At 38.5% G+C, this 26,584-nt stretch overlaps 1 protein-coding gene across 6 annotated transcripts in view; it reads left to right on the forward strand.

Annotated features, from left to right (window-relative positions):
• Positions 1-26,584, forward strand: part of chd9 (chromodomain helicase DNA binding protein 9) — a 75,264-nt gene that overhangs the window by 31,674 nt on the left and 17,006 nt on the right. For all 6 annotated transcript variants that reach the window (XM_073859040.1, XM_073859043.1, XM_073859042.1 and 3 more), the window contains 21 exons: positions 312-697; positions 10,539-10,647; positions 11,709-11,852; positions 12,345-12,413; positions 14,398-14,453; positions 14,664-14,781; positions 14,990-15,076; positions 15,223-15,360; positions 15,502-15,623; positions 17,566-17,809; positions 18,504-18,679; positions 18,779-18,923; positions 19,252-19,507; positions 19,603-19,813; positions 22,345-22,540; positions 22,662-22,835; positions 22,929-23,114; positions 23,365-23,471; positions 25,261-25,456; positions 26,088-26,292; positions 26,417-26,576. In XM_073859040.1, the coding sequence (XP_073715141.1) occupies positions 312-697; positions 10,539-10,647; positions 11,709-11,852; positions 12,345-12,413; positions 14,398-14,453; positions 14,664-14,781; positions 14,990-15,076; positions 15,223-15,360; positions 15,502-15,623; positions 17,566-17,809; positions 18,504-18,679; positions 18,779-18,923; positions 19,252-19,507; positions 19,603-19,813; positions 22,345-22,540; positions 22,662-22,835; positions 22,929-23,114; positions 23,365-23,471; positions 25,261-25,456; positions 26,088-26,292; positions 26,417-26,576 (3,485 nt within the window). The remainder of the gene's footprint in view (positions 1-311; positions 698-10,538; positions 10,648-11,708; positions 11,853-12,344; positions 12,414-14,397; positions 14,454-14,663; positions 14,782-14,989; positions 15,077-15,222; positions 15,361-15,501; positions 15,624-17,565; positions 17,810-18,503; positions 18,680-18,778; positions 18,924-19,251; positions 19,508-19,602; positions 19,814-22,344; positions 22,541-22,661; positions 22,836-22,928; positions 23,115-23,364; positions 23,472-25,260; positions 25,457-26,087; positions 26,293-26,416; positions 26,577-26,584) is intronic.

Genomic DNA, 26,584 nt, shown 5'->3' on the forward strand with positions numbered 1-26,584 from the left:
TTTCCTGGGTCACGGCTAGGGAACAGTAATGTTATTGCTCCTGAATTAATCTTGTAGTTGTGTAGCTTTCTCTTGTTGACCTTCAGACGGGCGTCATTGGTGTCTTAATCAGTATATTGTACTACATGGGTTTACAATATGGAATTACAGAATCGAAACGTGTCTATTGGCTTCTTGTACAGCCCTGCCTACATAACAACAAAGGACGTCGATATTTAGCCAGTTGTCCAATCGCTGTCCATTCACAGATGATTTTGTACACTCTAATGATGTTTTGGTGGTAACTTCTTTCTTTTTCTTTCTTGTCATAGCCTCCTAAGAACACTAATGGTCCCAGCAGTCAGGTGCGGGTACTCAGCCCACCAGTGAAGAGTAGCTCTTCTTCCTCCTCTTCGTCATCCTCGTACGCATCCGTGTCCGAGAAACGGGTAAAGAAGCGTCAGCAGCAGATGGAGTCGCCCCTTTCGGATGATAAACAACTAAAGGCCAATCGAATAATCTCAGAGGCCATCGCTAAAGCACGGGAGAGAGGAGAGAAAAATATCCCACGCGTCATGAGTCCCGAAAGCTTCCCGTCTTCATCGTCGCAGCACCACAGTCACAAGGCGGGTGGCTCCAAGTCCAAAGGCAAGAATAAGAGTTCCAAGAGTGCCCGGATTGTGGCGTCCTCCAAGCCCAAACAGAAGAGTCAAATTGGGTAAGACCTCTTTGAAATTCTCCCCAAGCTTGTGGATGAGTGACTTTTCGTTTGTTGGGTTTGTTTGAGTGAATGAAAGTGTTGTGCAGGTGCGGTTTCGACATGACATGTTTGCAATTTCTGCATGACAGGGATAATTACTCCAAAACCATGTCCGTAACAAAATGCTTTTTAATAAGCCTGGTTTTTGTACTTGCTTGTTGCTTTGTACAAGCATGCTGGCCCTATTTTGTGTTTTTAAACCTAAATGAGTGTGGAGCTGTAAGGGAGGCAGTGTTTTATCAGGGTGTGAGGGGCATTGAACATTGTTAAATTAGCAAACACATCCTTTTGTTAGAAGATTTAGCCCGTGACAGGTAAACAATGATATAAAATGATGTTTCATTATTTGAGTTTTTTACAGTTCATTAAATTTCATGCAGAAGATTAATTCTGAAGTTTCACTTAGATCATTAGCTGACAATCACGAGTTATCTGATGGGTGAATGAAAAATTAGCCTCCTGTTGTGTAACCCATAAGCATTGCAAAAAACCCAAACTCAAGCTAAACATAATCTGCTGTTCTCCAGTCCTTGTTATGGTTAATGATTCTTGTACAAGATGCTGCATATGTACACGCGTACAGACCGTTCTGGAAAATTTTAATACATTGTGAGGCTGCATTGAGCATTCAAAGCTTTATCTCGGAATCATGTGATCTGCAATAATATAGGGCTGAATGGAAGAATGTGATCTTTCTAGGTCAAATGCATTATGGGAGGACCATTGCAAAGTCTGTAACACCCTGCTGTGTAGCTTATCTAGTGCTCATGCGACTTCCTTGCACACTCTCCAGGTCCGTCTTTACGAATGTGAACCTAGGATCAAAATGTACAGCATTCCTGCTGAGGTTGTAAAAGCAGTGTCTTGAATTTTTTCTTCGACTTGTTCATCGTGCTTAATGGATTAACAGTCTGACTGACCCAAATTCTTCTGACAAGACAAACAAGACGTGTGCATTCAGACTCAACGCCTTTCTGGATGATTTCACTGCTGTTTTAGGACACGGCTTGATCATCTTTCTAGTACAGAATATTGCATGGTAGTAGAAAGCAGTTGTTGACATATTAATCGGATAGGATAAGCAGCGCTTGAAGCTCTTGCAAAATACGCATAATTGCACACTTGTGACCACATGTGCCTTATTATGTTAACTTATATTGTAAGTGCCAGATTGTTGCTTGGGAACAACAAATAGCCTACAGTTGGGATAATGAACTATATTTCATATTCTAATGTTTATTAATAACGTGTAACATTAGTGTCTTTTTGCATGTCTTTTTGGTTATAAAGTAATTAGTGTCCTCAGTCTGTGTTTTACAGTAATTCTTGGTACCATTTAGGGGATTAAAATTCAAGATTAGTCAGCGCCAATAGCCTAGTGGGCTGAGCTGAGACATTTTGGGCGGTAGTGCTTTGGGTGACCCAAAGAGTTTGAGTATTGCCTCCTGTTTGCCTCTTGGTCATCCCAAATCCTTTCTCCATCCCAATTTCCTGTCCTCTCTACACTGTACTATTAAAATAAAGCTTGTGTGTGTGTGTGCGCGTGACCAAATATGTGATAATATAATCTTGATATCTTTAATATTGACTGAGTAAGGTCATGTCAAAGATTAAAATCAATGTGAAATCAAATAAAAATCATGCTCCTAATCTAATAATTTCATTATGAGACTGTAGTCTGGATTTCACAGACATGTATAACAGATTGAACTTTTCCCATGGTAAAATCACTCACACCTTTTTATTTTAAGACATTCTGTTTTGCTTTATATGTTCAATGATAAATGTTTGCATGTTTAATTGTATGCTATGAAAAGAGGTCTCTCTGTACCTGTAAAATACTAGAAAAAGCAGATACCTGTCTGGTTTGACAACTTTTTCAAGCTTGTTTTGCACTGTAAGCGAACAGGATGTTGTCACCTGGCGTTACTTTGGTGTGCTATTGTTTGTGCTCTGGTTTGAAGGTGAAATGAATGTGTTTATATTAAATATTTCATTTAAGTGTTGAGCTTTATGAGGTATCAAGTATTGTCATTTAATTTCAAATTCACCACTATTAAATGAATCACTGTAATGTAGATGATCACTTGTTATTTGACATGTTAATTATTACATTACTCTGTCAGAATGGCAAGTACCGCCCTCAACCTATGAGGTCCTCCTCCGTCTACATATTGGTGACAGAGGTCATGAACACATTCATAAGGGAGTATGGGTTACGTAAGTGGATTTAGGACAGATTTTTATACATTGGCATATGGCAAGGTCATACAGTATATGAACAGCAAGTCCCATTGAACAGTGAGCTGTTTGTTAGCCCACATGTACCTTAAACATATCTCGTTTAGTGTGCAATGTTTGAGGGAGTAGTCAAGGTTGCAAAATACACAGATGGCAAGGCTCATTTATGCCATGGAAATCCAGGTAATCTGCTTTTGTTGTGTATGGCTTGGGCACTATTCAAGCTTTGTTTCATTTTCACGAGTGTCAAGCATAGACGTCAAAAATGCTTGATTCATCTCTCTTTAGATGTGGATTTCAGAGCATGTTTTTATCTATTGTTTTGGGTTTCAGTTGACATTGTAAAAAGTCCAGGAGTATGACCTTACATTCATATCCACTTCACTAAAACTGGTTTAAATTTGTTTTAATTCATTTAAGATAACCATTTCAGGCACTTCTATGGACTTACTGAGTATATGATGCACTCACATAGTCTAAATGTATTGTAGACTTGCATATAGATTACTGTTTTGAGTTGGTGTGTCTCTGAGCCTGTAATGGAGTGCCAAGCCAGAAACCTACTGACCCGCTTTGCACCAAACAGTACGGCACAGCCAGCAGCTGCCATTAAAAAAGAGAGAGAGAGAGAGAGAGAGAGAGAGAGAGAAAGAGAGAGAGAGACCGCAGTCAGTCACACACATTTACAGCTTTGATAGAGATGAATGGATATAGGATGTATTTTAGAGACATTAAAAGGTGATGAGATAGACCGCTCATAATCAAATGAACGAGATAAATCAATAAGCCGGCTGTAGGGTTGAAAGTTTCGCCATGCAATTAAAAGAGCAGAATATTTTTTTAAACACACTACGTGAGCACATTAGCCAAACTAGTCTGACTATGAACCACCCTTCAGTACTTTAAATAAGCTCACTTTATGATATCACTGTTATCAGATGTTAATGGCTGATATGAAATGTGTTATTAGAGCATAACTTTGGCAGGATTTTGGTGTTTCCCCAATACAAGTAAGTAAGTTGACTGGAAAATAGCTGTGTGGGGGTTGCCAATATGGCCGCCAAATGAAACGACTTACCCTAAACAGGCTTTGATTTTGGAGAGAGTTGAAAGGGAGGAGGAAGAAATGGGAAGGAATTGAGGGACTAGTCTGCTCATTTTCAATATTAAAATATGTTATTACCTTAACTAAGAATTGTTGATAGATCCCTCTATCATCTGTGTGCGTGCACGTAAACGCTGGAGCGCGCTGCAACGCTTCGATAGCATTTAGCTTAGCCCCATTCATTCAATGGTACCAATCAGAGATAAAGTTAGAAGTGACCAAACACATCAACGTTTTTCCTATTTAAGACGAGTAGTTATACGAGCAAGTTTGGTGGTACAAAATAAAACGTAGCGCTTTTCTAAGCGGATTTAAAAGAGGAACTATATTTTATGGCGTAATAGCACTTTTGGGAGTACTTCGACTTGGCGCAGTAACACCGTCCCTCTCCCATTATGAAAGGGAGAAGGGGAGCGGACTTTTCAGGCGAGTCGAAGTACTCCCAAAAGTGCTATTACGCCATAAAATATAGTTCCTCTTTTAAATCCGCTTAGAAAAGCGCTACGTTTTATTTTGTACCACCAAACTTGCTCGTATAACTACTCGTCTTAAATAGGAAAAACGTTGATGTGTTTGGTCACTTCTAACTTTATCTCTGATTGGTACCATTGAATGAATGGGGCTAAGCTAAATGCTGTCGAGGCGCGCTCCGGCGCTTGCGTGCGCGCGCGCAGATGATGGAGGGATGTGTCAACGGTTCTTGGTTGGGGTGGTAACATGTTTTAATGTTGAAAATGAGTAGACTATTCCTTTAAGGTTTGATTTGGGACTCAAAGTTTCATGTTGTCATTTCAGTTTCACAGCTGTGGGTCTAATATATATTTTTATTGCTTGTGCTGTGGTGTTTAAGGGCGTGTTAGCATGTGAGGTTTTGTACTGCTGGTGCATATTAAGCCACATAGATTTAGGTTTGTGTATTCGTTATAAGGTCTAGAGAAAGAATAAGTGTGTGTGCATGTGCAGAGTCTGCAGACATGTATCCTAGGTTACAACCCATGAAATATTAATGTAGCCTTCTGTGGCGGAAAATCATGCTCTTTTCTTCGATGTGTGTGTGTGTGTGTGAGTGTGTGTGTGTGTGTGTGTGTGTGTGTGTGTGTGTGTGTGTGTGTGTGTGTGTCTTTGTCTCTGATTCATATAACCTTTAAATAATGGTGTACTTAATGGTGTACTTGCAGTGCAGAATCATAAAGACGCACGTACACTGACATCTTTTGTAACTCCATACAAAGCATTGAATAGTCAAACGTACAGTGGATGCTATAGTAAAAAAATAAATTTCTTATTGTGCATAATGCTAGAGTACACTGTAGTCACTAGTATTTGTTGTTTTTGTTTGTATGTGAGCTTGTGACCTTGTTAATCTGTGAGAGATTTCAGTGATGGTTCTGCGACTTCAAAGTTTCAAAGGCCTGACAAGTTGATAATGATAGACAGAGATGGCAATCACGGTTACTCAGAGTTGATGTTGAGATCTGTGACCTTGATATTTCACTATTTCAGGCTGTATTAATCACATGAACTATTCAAGCAAAATATATACTTGCTTTAGATCAGGGGTGTTCAACTCAATTTTATCCTGGGCCACATCAGCATTACGGTTGCTCTCAAAGGGCCGGTTGTATTTGACTATATGAATGTATCAACTATTTTATTACATTGCATAATTACCTCTGCAGTCAATTATTACTGGTTTTGTTTATAATTTAATTATTACCTAGCTTTGAAAGTAGAAGCCCAGGAGAGATAGTGACAAAGTGTATTTAAGTGTGCAACTATTCTACAGTTTATTTTAAACATAAATGTGGTAACAAAAACAAATGTTGTATCCGAGCACACTCTTCGATTTCTCTTTTACTCTTTATTGTGAAGGTAATAAAATGAGAGGCTTTTTCAGATACTGTACCAATAATCAAATCAAACATTTGCAGAAACAGACCCGTTGTGTGCTAATCCCAACTGGACATCGCAAAACATTTGTGTAAACAAGATCCTCGCTGAATAGTATTTAGTCTTCCGACCATTTACCATTCTGTATCTGTTTTGATGAATACGCACATGAGCGAAAGGGAGAGGAAAGAGCAGATACTGTGCTTAGTTTGGAAAGTGTACACGTGCGGGGCTCTCTGCTCGTTCTCTCTCCTGCAATCATCAACATAAACTCATTAAATTATCAAAAAAGGACAAAAATTTGCTTTGGCAGCTGTTAAAAAAAAACAATGCAGGAAATATCCTGCAAAAAAATAAAACTTATAATAGCAATAAAATAATTTGTAAGCTTTCTCGGGTCACATAAGCAAAATAATGTGTAAGCTCTCGCTGGCCACATAAAAGAAGGGGGCCGGATTGGGCCCGCAAGCCTTGAGTTTGACACCCCTGCTTTAGAAAGAAGCACAGTGGCTTTTTTGTTTTGATGAACATTCACTTGCCACATGAGGAAATGGACATGAAATTTGATATTTTTTAATAGCACATAGTAAGAAACGCAATCTTCTGTGAGACAAACAGCTTTGCGTTCAAGAAAGTTTAAAAAAGATAAACATGCGTTTGGTCTTATGCATATTTGATTATATGTTTAAACTGTATTTGTCAATATGACTCACTGTACTCAGATGAGGCTGTTTTATTAGTTTCTTGTGGTTGTTATCTGGGAATAAAAAACTCGGGAGTGTCCACACTGGCCGATCAGAATTAAGGATTCCACATTGCCGTGTAACGGTACATTCACCTGGGATGAAAGCATTAACGCTTGACGGAAGGCTTGTCTGAACTGTGGCCAATAGCCAATCACAGGAGCCGCAACACACGCCCCGGTCTTCCATAAATGTAATTGGCTGGCTCTGCCTGGGTTATTTGCATAAGGCAATCTGATTGGTTGATGCACGCATTGCCGTTTGAAAAGTTGAGAAATGTTCAACTTCTACCGCAAGTATGGGCACTTACGCGGCGCAGACGGACCCACAATGTATGACGTCACCCATTAAAAGTGAAGCTTTAACGCTTACGCCACGTGTGAATGTACCGTAATAATTGCCTGTAAGACTGCTGTGGCACGCTGTTTTGATAAAGACATTTTTTCAGATGCACATGGCTACTGGTTTTAGGTTTACTGTGAAAGACATGGATGAAAGACACCCTAAAGATGCAGACAGGGTGTATACAGGACAGTTATATTAAGAATAGATGTCTCGCACCTTTATCTGTTTTTAGATTTGGCATTCTTGAGCCATTGAACATAGATGTTCACAGAGCAAGATATATAAAATATCACTCAGTCCCGAACGAGCAGTACAGTTGACATTTGCAAGTAAATATAACGTTGCTGTTCTGAACAGTTGTGTGGTAGCTTTTTTTGGAGTTGTAACATAGTGCATGGTTTAAATTTCAATGTAAGTCTGTTATAGTCAGACAATGATAGTCTAACTCTTGCTGACGTTTGTGAGTCGAATGACAGGAACAAACAGCCTACTGATGAAATGGACAGTTACTCTTACAGCTTTTACTTCAGTCTGAAACATTAACCATCAGGAGTTTCTAGAACATTTTAGTTGTTCCTGTCTGGTTTTGTGATTCCAAAGCTCCATACGATGATACATTCCTGGCATTAAGCCACCGCAATGAAATTTAGCTCTATCAACATTTTTATTTAATTTATTTTTGGTAAACATTGTGTCATCTGATAATTTACTAGTTTTATATAAAAGCATTGATTTTAGGTTACTGGAGGAAACCTCTTTTTTTTCCCTCACATGGTCTCACACAGGTGGGCTTTATCCAGCTCTGTCTATATATACACACACACACACACACAGGTGCTCGGTAAAGACCACCTCTCAGTCTCATTTCACAGCTGCTGTGGAGTGTATGAGTAGTGCAGCTCATGTGTCACTTACAGGATACAGCGTTACTGCTTCCACCCACGCTGCCAGCTTCACTCCAATCAGGTTGCTAGGCAACCAGGAAGTCACGTTGTCCCATAGACTAGTGAAGTGTAACATCATCCAAAGAGGAGGACCCAAAGTGAGCTAAAAAGTATGAGTGAGGGTTTGTGTTTGCGTAGACATAGCAGATGTCCCGTTTTATGAGAATCATTTCCTTGATCTGTTCAGCAGGCCTTAAAATACAGAACTGGGTGCCTTACACAGATTGGAGAAGGGTGACGGAGTATTTAGTGCACAACTTACTGTATCGTCTTGAGATTTTTAGTTACATTCCACTGTTTGAAAGAAATGGTGTATGGTATGTGCTGAAGGTGTGGCTTCATTAAATGATATGTGGGATAATGTACAGACAGCCGGGTTGTTATAGAGGGTATGCATTGACGTCACTTTTCCATGTGACCACGCCGGAGCACACCCTGTTGAGTGGCAAACGTTAAACAAAATGGCTGGTTTTTATAGCGGTTGCTGCGAAAATGCCAGTAAAACTGACTATTATCAGCTTAAATTGAATTTTGTTGGACTTGATAGCAGACTTGGACAATACTTACTTACATTAGTTACATTTTCCAAGCATCTCTGCTTTATTGGGGTGTTTGTGTTGGGAAAAAATTTACTTTATTACATTCTAAAGCATAGAATCATACTGTGTATTCTTTTATATTGCATAGTAAAATTTATTTAATACCTAATTACATTAAAATTGTGTATACTTTTACTTGAGTAAAATGTAATTTAATGTAATGTAAATATTAAATGTAAAATAAAAACTTGTATTTATGAAATTTAATAGAGTAAAAATTATGATAATATGCTTTGGAATGTGTTTTCAAAAGAAAAACACGGATAAAATACAAATACTTGAAAAAATACTTTTAAGTAAAAAGTAAAATACTTAAGTAGTGTCCACCTCTGCTTGATAGTAGTAGCAACTTGTCAACCCACCTGTGGTCTATGGACGTTGGCATGAACGATCTATTTACTTTTCCTTTCTGTGTTTTTTTGGCAGTCTGTAAAACGATAGCTCAGAATTCTTGTTAAATCTGTAAGTACAGTCTATCGCACAACATCTTTTTCCCATTTAGACGCGTTTCCCCCGTGTTTTCGCTGATTTCACACTGTACACTCATTCTGCCGCTCTGTCTTTTGCCACTCAGTGGGCGTAACCGCAGTCACTTTCACCGAAGGTGACGTCACGTGCATACCCTCTATTGCAGAATCAGGGTGATCACCCTGTAGCTATTTATTTGGGATTACACACCAACTAAATGTACTCTGAAAGGCTTCTTGTCACATAATTAAATATATGAACATGAAATATTGCTTTGATACTGTATATTTTAGTAAGATATTTAAACCTTCATTGAGGACAAAATGTTTCCCAGCTGCTTTAAAGACAAAGAGTTCAAAGGTCAAAGTTCAAAATGAACACGCATTTTGGATGAATCATTTGTAAGTAAAATCTCATGTATGTTAATAATTATGGATAATTAAATTACATTTTTTGTAAGTATTAAATTATCAAGATGACTCGCATTACCCGAATGAGGCTATGTTTCATGCGGTTGTTATATGGGAATAATAAACCTTGGAATGTCGCCATTGACCTAATAGAAACAAGCATTCCAGAGTGCCATGTAATAATATCAGATAAAGCTGACTGACGAGAGACTGAGCTGTTTATTCTGCCAGTTTTTATGTTACATAATGGCTTTTCATGCTTCTTAGAAAGTGTTTGAAACCGCAGTGCTTAATGCTAACATTTCAAAGGAATTAATATTATTGGATGCCGTTGGTGAAAAACTGCTTGGATTTGTGAGTACTGATTAGATATGTAGGATAGAGCTCAATTAGAAACTTCATTATATAACCATAATGAGGAAATCAATATGACCTACTCGTTTTGGAAGCAGACACCTAAACTGAGTAATTAGAGGATGGAGGACATTACATCACTTTCACTTTACTGTACAACTGAAAGGATGAGGTCACACAAACCTACAGTATATGTGGGGTTTTTTGAAGGTTAGTTAGGTTCTTCAGCTCAAGAAACAATAGAGTATTTTGTTATGAATCTTGCATGGGGGCTTCGACATGCTGGAACAGAAATGGGAATTTTTCAAACTGTTGCTGCAGATTTCAAAGCACAACATTTTCCAGAATGTTATTATATGCTATAGTGATAAATTTGTCTTGAATTAAGAGGCCATGCCAAATCGTTTAATTAGAAGTTCATGTGCCCGTTTGCTACAAGATATAAATCACTTTATTTTCCATCAGGATAACTTGTATTTTTAGCTAATGGTCCTTGAGATCATTGTGGTTGTTGGGTGCAGAGACTTTAAATCCTCTGTAAGCTCTTAAAGAATCTGTGCTCCCAAAAAAGAAATGTTTGGTTGTCTCTGTCTGTGTTTGTTTGTTCAAAATTTGTATGACTCCGAGAAGGTCATACAGGTTTGTAGCAAGATGACATGATTAATGTGACCGTTGTATCTTTGTGTTGTCCCTTTTACAGGAAAATCGTAATAAAATTTGGGAAGAAGAAACGAAAGAAGGCAGAATCCTCAGAAGAGCTGTCTGATGATGACAGACCACCTCGACGATCCTCTAAAGACAATGATTCAGTAAGCTTTTTTACTTTTGTATACAGTGATTTTCTTCGTGGCATTTCCATTTAGGGCTGACACAATTATTAAATAATCATCTCATCGCGATTATTTGACTTCATCGTGATGATTTCAGATCACCGCGATGATTGCACATCTCTGTAAAAACACAAGGGGGAGCTGCAACCCCTGTTTATAAACAAAGAAAAAAAGTATGAGAATTAAATGCCAAAAATAGACAATTAATCGTCATAATCGTCAAGCCCTAAAAAAGGCAATTATAATCGTCACAAATTAGCAGATAATTAACCGTCAGCAAAATTTCATAATCATGACAGCCCTATTTCCATTATGTTCAGCATCTAAGAAAATAATTAGTAAGTGCATGAAAGGTTTCGTAAAGCATAAACATACATTGTTAAACCCTGCATGCATACTGTATGTAAGTAGAGAGACTGAACTGACTGCATGCTGAATGAATTTCTTTCTTCTGTAATGACTCACCTCTCGTTCTCCCCCACCATGGTACTCTCCTCATCCCTTGCAGATGTGACGATCCCCTTTAAAACCCTTGTGTTAATTAAAGCAGTGTGCTTTTGATGATTCGGGTAGCCTGAGATAAAGCTGCAGCTATGTGCCCCTGTTACATTCTGGGAAACACCAGGGTCCCATTTACTTTGACTCATAGACATTTAGGTCATGTTATATTTGGAAGGACAGGCACACATGCTCTGCTCTGTACTAATTTTCTGAAGGGCCCCGATCCCATCAGGGCGTCTTTGATTTGCTGAGTAAAAAATAAACTTGTGCATGCGCAATAGTTCTTCTCTCCTCTTTACTTACTTTATGAACTCATATACCAAGTACAGTACACCCATATGTAATCAAATACACAGGAACTCATTCACAAATACCGTGGCACAGATGTTTCTCTATATTGGTTTCTCAAATAGTGTTTTTGGTCTGTAGGATTGTGAGAATGCCGTACCGCTCAAAAGTCTTGCTCTTTTACTCATACCAACACTAACGAGAAAATGTCAAATGAAACCAGACTCACTTGTGTGTGCGTATGCTTACAGAAGCGACGTTCTAACAGGAAGGTCAAGAGGAAGAAGTATGAGGAAGACGGGGAGGCTCGACTGTCTGAAGAAGAAATGAAGGTCATCGTCAAAGCCAAGAAGAGCTCCAATGCTCACAAAGAGCCTAAAGTGCAACTCTTTGTGGTGAGGATGTGTAGTCTGAATGCATGTGGCAGCATAGAGATTGTTATGTTGCATGATGCTTATCTCTTATTATCTGAGCTTTAACAATAGAGCAACCCATCTTTTTTATTTTGACTGTGTGTAATTGTGTAACCACTCAGTGAATCACAATTAAGAATTGATTCATTTGGACCGACAATGTGATGTGATTGACGGAAATGATGTGGTATCACTTTTGCTACTGAAGTTCAAAGCAGAGATGCTATTATTATGCATCCTGCAAAGACAAGGAAAAATTGTGAAACTAGTCGATTTAGACAGTTTAAGTAACATAATGATCAAGCAAAAGCACATTAAAATCACTGTAATTGCAGTGTTGTTTAATTATGTTTCATGTTGCAAGCAAAAACAACATCATGCATTGTGTATATTACATATAAACATTACAGAGCATCATGTTTAAGTATGTACTGCGGCATTAATAAAGGTTCTGTTGTTTGTATTGGTTTACAGGAGAACCCAAGTGAGGAAGATGCAGCTGTGGTTGATAAAATCATGGCATCTCGCTTGGTAAAAAAAGAGGTAACAGCCTTCTACAACTCCACCTGAGTTTCTGTTATCCTTCACATTGCAAATTATTAAGTATGGCCAAAGGAAACACATCAATACTCCCATATATTGCAAAAAAGTGTTTACTCTCGCATGAGGTGGTTTTTCAGGCAATTCAGAAAAATGTGCATTTACAGGGTTCCCACAGGTCGTTGAAATCCTTGAAAGTTTGTGAATCTGGGAAAAAAATTCAAGGCCCTGGGAAGTTTTTGAAAATAAATACATAGATACATGTAATTGAAAGTGCTTGAATCTATTTTATGCAAGTTTTCTGGAAAAAATCCATATTATTCCCTGTGTAGTGTAGGATAATATTATAAACATTTTAGACTTTTTAAGCACACATGCTAATCTGAGCGCTTTAAATGCTTATATCTGTATGCAAATGTTGATTCATACCAAAATGCTTTTTTGCATAGTTGTGTTTGACACATGAAAACGTCTCTGGTTACTGTAACTGTTGTTCCCTGAGAAGGGAACGAGATGCTGCGTCTCCCTTGCCATACATCCTGCGTCTCTGTAACGCCGTCTTTGGCATTATTTCAGATAGCGATATACTTCCTGGCTCCTACGTCACCCTGTCTTTGTCGTTAAGCCTTCACAACTGGTTGAATTTGCTATACACATTCAGACACACAAACCCCTGGAGGCGTCCCCAAAGTGTCACCGCAGTGACGTAGCGAGAGTTCCCTCAAAAGGGAACTGTAACAATGAATCTTAAAAGGTAACACGATGTAACCTTGCTTTCACTTGAAATGTGTCCCCACATTTAGTCTTTGAATTTGAGGGTATTGGACCTGGAAAGTCCTTGAAAGGTTCTTGAATTTGAAATTAACTAAGGTGTGGGAACCATGATTTCGCAAAACGGCAATGGAAAAGTTTATTCACATTTTCAGGTCACCTGATTTTGTAAGTCGCATAATTATTATTTGAAAGTGCCGTGGAATGTACTAAAACCTAGAAAAAGGGGCTTTCCTTGGCATTAATGTTTGGATAACACTCTTTCGCCTAATTCGATTAAAGAGCCCCAATTATCTGATTCACAATTTTGCATTTCTTTAAGTGTGTAAGTGTGTATTAGTACTTTTTAATGATATGCAACAGGTACATACCCCAAAGTAAACAGTGACGCGAGTTATTGTCTCCAACATAAATCTCTTTTTTTGAACTACAACAAACACACGAATTGTAGGCAACAGTTTACTTCCTGGGATTGGTGATGTAGACAAGACCGATATTATCATAATTCCTCCCATAACTCCTGTTAGCATTCGGATCTTTCAAACATGGTAAGAAGCGTCACATTTCCTACTGACAACAGAGGTATTCAGGCCAATCACAATGTACAGATTGGCTGGCCAATCAGGGACACAGAGCTTTTCAAATCCGTGTGTTTCAGATAGAGAGTTAAATCTGGACCTACAAAAATGCACGGCATGTGAAAAATAATGTGTTTTTTAACGATAAACCACGTAAACACATTGTATTATACCAAATACACAAAATAACGTTTTTTAGCAATGAAATAGGTGCTCTTTAAAAATGTGTGCGGTGGATGTTCGTCAACGTGATGTTTAGAGTGACTTGTTGTGAGGGTAAACTATGTTTTAGTCACATGTCATCGATTAGTAAAAACAACATTATTTCACAAAAGTTTTTATCGACATATCGCATATAATTTGTGCAAATCTGTAATGAAAACGCAACAATTAGGCGAATTAGATGCTTCACCAAAACAAAGATGTTTATTTACATTAGTATGTCGTTAGGTAATATCGATATAGATTTAGATTGTGCCTACAACTTTTGCTGAGTACATACTATTCATCCAAACAAAGCAGCTTGCAGTGCATTTCATCTGAGAATAAAGCACGTACTGTACAGTAGATGTGCATTTTTTTATGAATAAATGAATTATACATGAACACATTTATTGTTTTGATTCTTCATTCGACAGGTTTCTCCTGGAGTGATTGTGGAATGTGAGGAGTACTATGTCAAGTACAAAAACTAGTAAGTGGGTTATGCGTTGCTGTTTTTTTCTTCGTTTGCTCTGTCAGCTTTTAAAGCTGTGAAATACGATGTTTTCACACTGCTAATAATCCAGAGAAGCTCAGAGCAGTTTAGTCAGAGAGTGGGCATGAGTTGATGAGCATGCATAATTAAATGTACGCCTGTGTGTAAGGAGCATTCAGTAATTATGTAAATGCATGTGTGTTCTAGCTCATATCTTCATTGTGAGTGGGCGACGGAGCAACATTTAGAGAAAGACAAGAGGATCCAGCAGAAAATCAAGCGCTTCAAGATCAAACAGGCACAAAAGGCACACTTCTTTGCTGATGTAAGGGCGTCTTTGTTTGTTTGTAACTATAACAAATGCGCACTGTGTGTTGACTTGTTGTGATTGTTTGCAGGTTAAACGGCATATCATTTAGTCATTCAAACATTGTGATTCCATTGAGACTTCTCAGTAATCTGTAATTGTTGGGATTCATCTGTAATTGCTAAAGGAATAAAATAAAAAACAAAAATGTGTGTTTGTGTTAAAGATTGAGGAGGAACCGTTTAATCCGGACTATGTAGAAGTCGACCGAGTTCTGGAGGTCTCGTACTGTCAGGACAAGGATAGCGGAGAGGTAGCGATTGCTTATTGAGTGAAGTGTACTGTATGTGTGTGGAAGAGTATTTACGCTCTCTCTCTGTAGTTCCTGGAGGCATGCTGTCTCTTTGTTTGCAAGGTTAGTGTATTTGTGTAAATCTGAAAGCATTCCTGTGTGTTTAGCCGGTGGTGTATTATCTGGTGAAGTGGTGCTCGCTGCCGTATGAAGACAGCACATGGGAGCTGAATGAAGATGTGGACCAGAGTAAGATCGAGGAGTTTAAGCAGCTGCAGGCAGCAAAACCACACACGGATAGAAAAGTAAGACCGTCTTTCCCGCTCTCTCTGTCTCTGGCTAGTGTCTGTCTCATTTATTTAGATCAGTTTTAGTGGTTACTTTTTTGTGGAATTGGATAAACAATTCTTCTTGTTTACATTAAATCTATTTGGGCTATGTTGCAGGAACGTCCTCCGGCGAGTCACTGGAAGAAGCGGGAGCAATCGCGTCAGTATTGTAATGGAAACTGTCTCAGGGATTACCAGCTGGAGGGGGTCAACTGGCTTCTCTTCAACTGGTACAACAGGTGAGTAAACCCTCAGTCCTGACACACGAATCCTTCCTGTCTCTAGCCTGCTGAAAATGGTCTGATCAATGAATGGTCTTTTTGTGTGTATATTTACCTGTAATGCCCGTTTAACCTTCTAAGACCCAAGCTTTGGTTTGGCTTGCATTTTAGATTTCTTCCAGCTATTTTGTGGTTAGGAAGAACCAATAAATATAATAACCAAATATTTTTCTTTAAACGTGAAGCAGTGTAATTGTTCAAGTTTGTGTACAACAGGTTCCAGAAAACAGAATTAAATATTATGGTGCGAACAACAAAAAAATGTGAATGTTAAACTGTAATATAAAGATAATCTTGCTAACCAATATAATTAGAAAGTTTGACAAAGATATTTCAATGATATTTTATACAAACAAAGCTATTGTGATAATTCTTACGCAATTCATTTGAGGTATAAACATCAAAACATGCACTGGAAATCCTCATCCACCCCTGCAAACCTTTCCTGGTTGAAGGACTTAATGTCCTTTCTGCATTTGGAAAAAATTAAACACTCCATTAGGGACTCTGTTAATTCATTTTACACTACATGGAACCCTATCCTGTCTTTTGTTGAGACCATAACCTCATTGTAATACTTAAAAAAAAATCTCTATAAATTTTTTTTTTTCTTTTTTCTTGAATTTGGTTATGTTAATTTAGGGTTGGGAAGGGATAAAGTTTAAGGAAAATTATCTGAGAAAATACTTGATATTTTTAAAATCGTAAACTATTTCTAGTTATTTCAAACGATTGTTGTTATTGTTTTTGTTCAAATAGACGACTCATTGTTCTAGTATGTTATCTTGAATTTGATATCTCACAATCTTCAGCAAAAAAAAATAAAAAATAAATATAATAAAAAACATCAAAACATGCAAATACAAAGCTCTCCAAATGACATGCATTACTTACATTACCCCATTTAAAATTTTTGGACAAATTCTGAAGTATATATTTATAAAAAATAAAAAAATACATAATACATATGCATAATACATATAGTACCTCTTGATATCTCACAATCTTCAGCAAAAAAAAAATATATATATATAATAAAAAAACATGCAAATACAAAGTTCTCCAAATGACATGCATTACTTACATTACTCTATTTTAACTTTTTGGACAAATTCTGAAATATCTATTTATTAAAAAACAAGAATATATCAATACATATAGTACTGGAAACATTTGACTATGACTATGATGACTAATACGATTTGGTCCTAAGGGGTTAACCCTACCTGTTATCAGCCATCATTTACATGCAGCACAAAATGGAGTATATGTTTTCAGCATGTTTTCTCTTGCTTGAGCTTAAACAGTAACAGGATTCATTGCATTCCACACTGTCTGTATGGAAAACGGCCCTACACAAAGTCGGCAAGATCACAAGCAGATTTTGCCATGTATCGCGTTTCATGTACAATGTCTTAATTCCCTGTCTTTTCTATGGTTTGGACATTCTCAAAGTTTGGACTGACTTACCTTAATGTACTGTCAGTTTGAACCCATATGCTGTTAGCCAATAGCTTTGTGTAAAGGACAAGTCATTGTTTAGTTATAAATGATTGATGAATAAATCATTCAAATTCCCAGGCTACACACATACAGATAAGAAAAAATGTACAGCTTGAATCCACTGTATGTCACTTTGGATAAAAGCGTCTGCCAAATGCATAAATGCACATGTAATCATTCTAAATCATTCTAACATAAATCACGATTATTATAATCTATTGACACCCCTAATTGGATTCCATAAAAATGTAGCCAACATCTCTTGAAAATGTATTTATGCTCCATTTTTTGACTAGAATGTTTTCATAACTGACAATAAAAATGAAGATTTGGACTGAAGAACCATGATGACCTGTTTTTGTTGGACTAATCAACCGACTCTTTTTATTATTTGCAGGCGTAACTGTATTCTGGCTGATGAAATGGGTCTGGGTAAGACCATCCAGTCCATCACATTTCTAGAGGAGATCTATCGCACAGGGATCAAGGGGCCATTTTTAATCATCGCCCCGCTCTCCACCATCACTAATTGGGAGAGAGAGTTCAGAACCTGGACGAACCTCAATGTCATTGTCTACCATGGCAGTGTGGTCAGCAGACAGATGCTCCAGCAGTATGAGATGTACTTCAGAGACTCTCAGGTGAGATTTCACATCATTTCTGCTATAATTTAAAGCTTTTTAATTGGCTCTAACTGTGGGTTCACACCAGATGCGAGTTCAACGATTTGCGCGAGTAGATTACATACAAAGTCAATGCAAAGATGCAATCGGACACGTCCTCGCGTGGGGTGAGGGAAAAATTAGCATGACACGAAGTTAAATCCCGCGAGTAATCTAGAGCGAGTAACGAGATGCCCGGCGTTTGGTGTGTACGTAGCATAAGGATCATGTTTGGTAAAGAAGGGTAAAAGGATAATTATTTGAGAATATTATAATTAGGGTTTGTCATTTCATTATTGAGATGATAAACCAGAGAAAATATATATTAGATAGATCTGAACAATATACCAATAAAAACATGCAAAAACTATGCAAATAAAGTCCAAAAGTAAATCAAATGCAACAAAAAATATTAATTTAGTGTCATTTTGGTAAGAAATTTTCAGGTTTTTTTTGACAAAGTTGTTATTAAAACCATCTAGGAATGATTGATGTAAGAAAGTGATATGTCACTGTATACTGGTGTAACATGCAATATGCAAAACCTCAGGGAAGGAAAAAACAAATGTGGGAAAAGTGTGCAATCAGTCATTCTGTCTCTCTCTCTTTCTGTCTCTCTCTCTCTCTCTCTCTGTCTCTCTATCTCTCTCGTCTCAAATTTTTGCTCTCTCAGGGGCGTGTGATAAGAGGTGCTTACCGGTTCCAGGCGGTCATTACCACATTTGAGATGATTTTGGGAGGCTGTCCAGAACTCAACGCAATCGATTGGCGGTGTGTCATCATTGACGAAGCCCATCGGCTCAAAAACAAGAACTGCAAGCTACTGGAGGGTTTCAAACTCATGAGCCTGGAACAAATGAGCTGTTAAACGTTCAGTAACCAACTAATCATTTTATCTTATCTTCACTCTTAATTCTAATTTGGCATCTGTTGACCTCTTGACCCTTAGGAACATAAGGTATTATTGACGGGCACCCCCCTACAGAACACGGTGGAGGAACTCTTTAGTCTGCTGCACTTCCTGGAGCCAACCCGTTTTCCCTCTGAAAACACCTTCATGCAGGAATTTGGAGACCTCAAGACTGAGGAGCAGGTATGCACATCTACTTTATCTGGGAATCTACTTTATTATAGCTTTGGGACAAATTTGTCATCAGAAGGTAGCGTTTTATGACAAAACTTACTTTGGGGGACTGTTGGTAAAGTCATCATTGGGATAAAGCAATTTACTGTATATGATAAAAATACATTTTCTTTTATGGTTTGGGTTATCAAAATTATTATATAGAATAATATAATATAAATGATGGTTTTATATATCAGCAACAGCAGTTTGATGTATGTCCTCTTTCAATTCATTGTGCTTGTGTGTTAAAAAGCCTCTAAATATACCGATTTGATTCTGATTATTGTGTGCGCAGGTCCAGAAACTCCAGGCCATCCTGAAGCCAATGATGCTGCGTCGTCTTAAGGAGGATGTGGAGAAGAAGCTGGCCCCGAAAGAGGAGACTATTATAGAAGTGGAGCTCACCAACATCCAGAAGAAATATTACCGCGCAATACTGGAGAAGAACTTCTCATTCCTGGCTAAAGGCGCCGGCCAAGCCAACGTCCCCAATTTGCTCAACACCATGATGGAACTACGAAAATGCTGCAACCATCCCTACCTCATCAAAGGTTCAGACACACAAACACCTGCTGAAGCCACTCATACACACATTTGTCTTAGTAAAGTTCTTAAAACGGTTTGTCTATCTCTCTTTGTTTTCCAGGGGCTGAAGAAAAAATCATGGAAGACTTCAGGGAAGTTTACAGCCCCGCAGCGGTAGATTTCCACCTGCAGGCTATGATTCAGTCGGCAGGTAAACTCGTTCTTATTGACAAGCTGCTGCCCAAGATGAAGGCAGGTGGACACAAAGTTCTCATCTTCTCCCAGATGGTGCGCTGCCTTGACATCCTGGAAGACTACCTCATCCAGAGAAGGTAGGCATCAAAACAAAGGATTAAACAAGGAAACAAGTTTTAATGAAATCTTAGTGCTTGTAAAAGGATATGGATTTCATTTTGAATGGCTCTCATTGGGTTCCCGGAGAGTTCAGAGGGTTTAACTGCGTTTTGTGACTTTGCCCTCTACTGTATTAGTTTTTGATGCGTTACGGGGGTTAGATACAGTTAAGCGGTGTAATCAGCTTTTTTGGCACACGTTCAATGCCACAGTTTGCTTACCTTCGTTTATGTTATTTCTTGTCTCTCTGCTGTTGAGCACCTCTGCACCACCAACATTATCTGTTCATGTATAATGTCCAGCAGCTAGTAATAAGGATTATTTATGTGTATTATTGAGTAAAGTATTGTTCGTTTTATAAAGTCTTAGCTATCTAGTGGTGTATACAGTTTAGCACTTGTAAAGAAAAATGTGTGCATGTGTGTTGGCTCATCCAGCTAGAGATCGGCAAGACACAGGAGCAGGAGATACAGGGATCCCAGAGGCACAGGTCTGCCCAAAGTCGATCAGAGACAGCTAAAAGCAACAGGCAGAGACAGGAAATGGTCACTGTGTATTGGACAGAGAGAAAGAGATGAATAGAATAAATGCAAAACATTTTGTGTGCATAAGAGAGAAGTAAGGAGAATATGGCTTTGTCCCAAATCGCAGATTCACTTTGTCACATGGGCTGTTGAGACGTAGTCCACTGTAATGAGTACATGCTAACCAGAAGTTCTAAATTATTAATTATTACTAAATTATTTAATGACAAATGGGACACCACACAGTCTTGAGAACCTCGTTGATGTTCATAAAGTAAATTCACCATTTGGGACAGGGCCAAAGCATTTTAGAAGTGTGCTAGAGACTAACTGGTTCAGTTTTGATCTTGGATATCAGACAAATACTATTGATGGTGTTGTTCTGTTATGCCATAATGGAAGATAGTTTTGATAAAATGCATAGATTTTCACTTTGGTCACAGACTTGATTCACAGAATCAAATGAATCAAATTCACAGATTCATATTTCTGCAGAATGCCACCAAAGCATTGCACAGGCCCAGAGTAATTTCATAGCCAGCTTAAAGGATTAGTACATTTTGTTTAAAAAATCTAGATAATTTACTCCCCACCATGTCAGCCAAAATGTGGATGTCTTTCTTTTGGTCAGTCGAGAAGAAAATATGTTTTTGAGGAAAACATTCCAGGATTTTTCTAATTTTAATGGATTCAAATTAACAGTTTTAGTGCAGTTTAAAATTGCAATTTCAACGCAGCTTCAAAGGACTTCAAACGAGGCATAGGGGTCTTATCTAGCGAGACGATTGTCATTTTTAACAAGAAAAATAAAAAATATGCACTTTTAAACCATAACTTCTCGTCTTCCTCCAGTCCTGTGACGCGCCAGCGCGGACTCAAGTATTTGCGTAATGACATTGAAATGTCACGTGTTACATACATGAAACGCACATTTGCAGACAATTTTAAACAATAAACGGACACAAAGACATTTATTTGTATCATTCGACATACAACAACGTCGGAACGGTCCTCTTTCTCCACACTTGTAAACACTGGGGTGTAGTTTCGCATACGTCATCCGTGACCTCTTGACGTGATGACCTATTACGTGAGGTCGTGCTGGCCCATCACAGAATCAGAGGAAGACGAGAAGTTGTGGCTTAAAAGTGCATATTTTTTATTTTTCCTGCCAAAAATTATAATTGTTTCACTAGATAAGACCCTTATGCCTTGTTTGAGATCGTTTAGAGTCCTTTGAAACTGCAATTTTAAACTGCATTAAAACTATTAAGTATTGGGGTTCATTAAAGTCCATTTTAATGAGAAAAATCCTGGAATGTTTTCCTCAAAAAACATAATTTCTTCTCAACTGAACAAAGAAAGACATCAACATTTTGGATGACATGGTGGTGAGTAAATTGGATTTTTTTTTTTTTAAGAAAATTGACTAATCCTTTAATATTTACTGTTGTAAGTTTTGAACCATCAGCTGTTCACGTGCTACATGTCATGTACGTTACTATTTTTGAAATGGTATGATAGCAATGTTATTTCTGTGCTGTGATGACACATTTCCTGTTGAAAGTGTGGTTGAGACATACTGACTGACTTATCCATGTAAAAAAAGTTATGCCGTAGACATGAACCATATTTTGATACTTACAGTACTAGTCTACTGCAGGGAAAGGGAAATGTTCATTCTAGAAAGGGTTTGATTATGCAAAAGTTAATGTAGTGATGCATCAGTATTTTTGTTTTTCTGCAGAGTTTGTAGTAGTACATTAGCATATAGATGTTTTAATAGACATGGGCTAATAGACACAATCTTGATTTAACATAATGTGTGTAGGAATATAAAATACAACGTATTTATCACTGCCTTAGGAATAGAGGGACTAATAATAGAGATAATAAACATCCTGAATTAAATGTAAAGCCAGTTTCTCTTAGCAGTGCTCAAATAAATACATTAAATTGTAATTCATAAATCTTACCTTTTCCAGATACCTCTATGAGCGGATAGACGGGCGGGTACGTGGAAACCTTCGTCAAGCAGCAATAGACCGCTTCAGTAAACCCGACTCTGATCGATTCGTCTTCCTGCTGTGCACACGAGCAGGTGGGCTTGGAATAAACCTCACAGCTGCCGACACCTGTATCATCTTTGACTCAGACTGGAACCCACAGAACGACCTGCAGGTATACACACACACACACACACTTCATAATAAATAGAGTTGTTTTTCATTTTTATAGATGTTTCTATTGGTTTATCATTCTTGGATTTGTTTGTTTGCCCACGTGTTTGTTTGTTTCACAGGCTCAGGCTCGCTGCCACCGAATTGGTCAGGATAAAGCTGTAAAGGTGTATCGACTAATCACACGTAACTCATACGAGCGTGAGATGTTCGATAGAGCCAGTCTCAAGCTGGGATTGGATAAAGCCGTGCTACAGAGCATGAGTGGGCGGGACAACAGTGTAGGAGGAGGAGGGGTAAGACAAGATCAGTCAAATCATGTTTTTCAGCTTTATTACTTTGTATGCATGTCTCATTCATTCATTCATTCTCCCTCTGTGTCTCTATAGCAGGTACAACAGCAGCTCTCCAAAAAAGAGATTGAGGACCTTTTGAGGCGTGGAGCTTACGGTGCCATCATGGATGAAGAAGATGAAGGAGCTAAATTTTGTGAAGAGGACATTGACCAAATCCTGCAACGCAGAACCAAGACCATCACTATTGAATCTGAGGGCCGGGGCTCCACCTTTGCCAAGGTCTGCTTTATTCTTTCATTCTTATGATTTATAGTTCTGGCTCTGTCATTGTTAAAATGACGAAAACAATGTTCAACAATGTGTATTAGTGATGATGTCTAGAGCTAATTTTAACTACATTGTTTAAGCAAGTATTCGTTGTTTTTTATTAAACATCTGCCTTACATTACCCCATTTCAGAAGATTGTTTTACCTCTCAATGACTATGACGCTGTTGTTTCACACATTTACTTTTGTTTTCCGCTAACAGGCCAGTTTTGTAGCTTCAGGGAACAGAACAGACATCTCTCTGGATGACCCCAACTTCTGGGACAAGTGGGCAAAGAAAGCAGAGATCGACATGGAGACGGTCAATGGCAGAGTAAGCACACAAACTATCATCTCCGCAAACGTTTGGGTATGAAATAAATGGGGACTGGTGCTGTCAAGTTGACACAATTGGCATAAACGTATCATAAGTGGGCCGTGTAAATTTTAGTCGTATGGCTTTGGAATCACATAAGCCATAAATGACAGAATTATAATTTTTTGTATACTATTCCTGCTATAGACGGTTTCATCGGACGTACGTGCATTGTCATGGTTATGCGTCTAAGGGGAACTTTATTTCTGGTCTCTGATTGTTTAATGGTTGCTAAACTGAACTCTTGAACAAATACCTCGTCGAAAAAACAAATGTTTTGGTTTCCTAAAGACGAGGGAAGATGGCGATCATGGATCACCGCTATGTGAAGGGAGGTTTGGCAGTTGATCTGTAGTTAAAACTTCATACATTATACAGTACACATTTTACACAGTAACGTTAGCTAAGTGTAGTTTTTGATGTGCTTTAGCTATGATTTGAACTAAGGTAATCTACGTGTTGTTTATTTTGCTTGTTATCCGAAAGAAATTACTCTTAAAGGACAAGTTCGGTATTTTACACGTAAAGCCCTGTTTTCAGATTGTTTATGATGAAATAGAACGGTTTTGACTTAAATTTGGACATATGATGCTGTCCCGATAATTTTCGGGTGTTTATTGTATCACCTCTATAATGGCTGTATAGGTGCACTGGAACAATCCTTCCTAAAATGCATTAAACTTTCGTTTACAAAGACGTGAAACTCACCGAGTGGTCAGGGGTGTTCACCGACATGCTCACACAAAAATCGCCGCAAAAGACGCACTCCAACAGGTTTTATGGTAGTTTTGTCCAACTCCATTGACTTGTATTAGATGTGCTGTGAGGTACGGTATTACTCCGCGCCGGGAACCTTGTTTGTATTCTTGCAATTGGCAAAGGTGGATTATCGCCACCAACTGGGCTGGAGTGTTTATTATTCAAGCTCTCAGCGGAAGAATGTACGGGTGTGAGGCGTTTGGAAAAATAGGTCCACAAGTTTACAACGAATGCTAAAACAGCTGTTGGAGAGCGTCTTTTGCGGCGATTTTTGTGTGAGCATATCAGTGAACACCCCTGAACACTCGGTGAGCTTCACGTCTTTGCAAACGAAAGTTCAATGCATTTTAGGAAGTACTGTTCCTGTGCACCTCTACACCCATTGTAGAGGTGGGAGGTGAAACAACAAACACCCAAAAACTCTCAGGGCAGCCGCATATGTCGAAATTTCAGTCAAAACCGTTCTATTTCATCATAAACAGTCGTAAAATACCGAACTTGTCCTTTAAAGGACTTTGTTGTTATTGATCCTTTGCGGAGTTTACCGGAAATAACGTTTGTTACACGAAAGCCGTTTGTTTCTGTTGTTATTGCTGAAACCGTAATGAAAACAGTTTTAAAAAATGAAGCGTTCCAGTGCCAAAATTACTCAGAACTTTCAATTCCGCCCAGACATCTGTGAGGATAAAAATTGAGAGATTCAAACTAGTTGATATGAAAAGCTGCTTTGAGCATAAATGGCTGTTGGAAACTCCCCAGTTATTGGATTTTGAGTAGAAGCTGTAGGATGCATAATACAGCGGGGATGTTCGCTAAGATGATTGGAATTTAATATAACACACTATCTGAGATAGAACTTTTTATGGATATTTTTATATTTTAGCTTAAAGTGCTTTGCTCGTATACACCCGAACATTTTATTTAAGTGCATAGCACTGCTCTTAGTCTCTCTCCTTACATCCGTCTCTCCATTTGGTTTGCTTACAGAAACAGTCTGGTGATCGACACCCCTCGAGTCAGGAAACAGACCCGGCCGTTCAGCGCCACTAAGGATGAGCTGGCCGAGCTGTCTGAAGGGGAGAGCAGTGGAGACGACAAGCCCAAACTGCGGAGGCCACATGACCGCCTTAACAGCTATGGGCGCACTGAGTGCTTCAGGGTGGAGAAAAATCTGCTGGTGTATGGGTGAGTTACCTAGAGAGCAGAGACTTACTATTAAGGGGGACATACCATGAAAATCTGACTTTTTTTCATGTTTAAGTGCTATAATTGGGTCCCTGGTGCTTTTATTAACCTAGAAAATGTGAATAAGATCAACCCAGTAACTTAGTTTCGGTAAACCATTCTCTGCAAGCATGTGAAAAAATGGGTCATTGTAATTTGTCTGGCATTCCCCTGGTGATGTCAGAAGGGGATAATACCACCTCTTGATCTGCACTATCCAACCACTCCACTGCATTTAGTGCAGAGATCAACTAATTTGCATGTTAAATGACACACCCAAAACGGCACATTTTTGCACACACCTACAAAGTGACTTTTTAACATGTTATAATAAATTATCTATATGATATTTTGAGCTAAAACTTCACATGTGCTCTGGAGACACCAAAGATTATCTTAAAAAGAAATTTCCTCTTTAAGTGCTATTATGTACAGTTAGACAAAAGAAGTGCATTGAAAGTGATATAGAAGGCGTAGCTTTTATCAGCTGTAGCCTTCTGCCGTCAAGCCAGATCTAATGTGTATGTGCACACCTGACAAATAAAAGTAATCCTGATTCCGAGACTTAAATCCCTGCATCCTGACATTATGGGTGGGGCCGTTGGAAGGATATTTTGGCCCACGGACGCTTTAAACGACAGCTGACCGAGCGTGATGTGGAGTGTATATGCAGAGCGCTCTTAGCATACTGCCTCGTTCATTACCGTGGAGACGACAAAATCAAGGGCTTCATGTGGGATCTGATTGCTCCCACGGAGGACGGCAGGACCAAGGAACTTCAGAACCATTTAGGTAGGAACACTGAAGCGATGTAATAAATTCAATAACCTTTTCATTTAGATCCAGTCAAGAGGATAATTATCATCTATTAATAAGCCCGTGACATCATTCAGAGCTAGGAATGTGACTCCCGCAGGTTTGTCGACACCAGTACCGCGTGGCAGGAAAGGAAAGAAGATGAAGACTCAGTCCAGCTCGTTTGATATTCAGAAGGCGGAGTGGATCCGAAAACACAACCCAGAGCACATGCTGTCTGATGACGGCTACAAGAAACATTTGAAACATCACTGCAACAAGTGAGTAT

The sequence above is a fragment of the Misgurnus anguillicaudatus genome, chromosome 21 (assembly GCF_027580225.2).
Source record: "Misgurnus anguillicaudatus chromosome 21, ASM2758022v2, whole genome shotgun sequence".
Taxonomy (NCBI): Eukaryota; Metazoa; Chordata; class Actinopteri; order Cypriniformes; family Cobitidae; genus Misgurnus; species Misgurnus anguillicaudatus.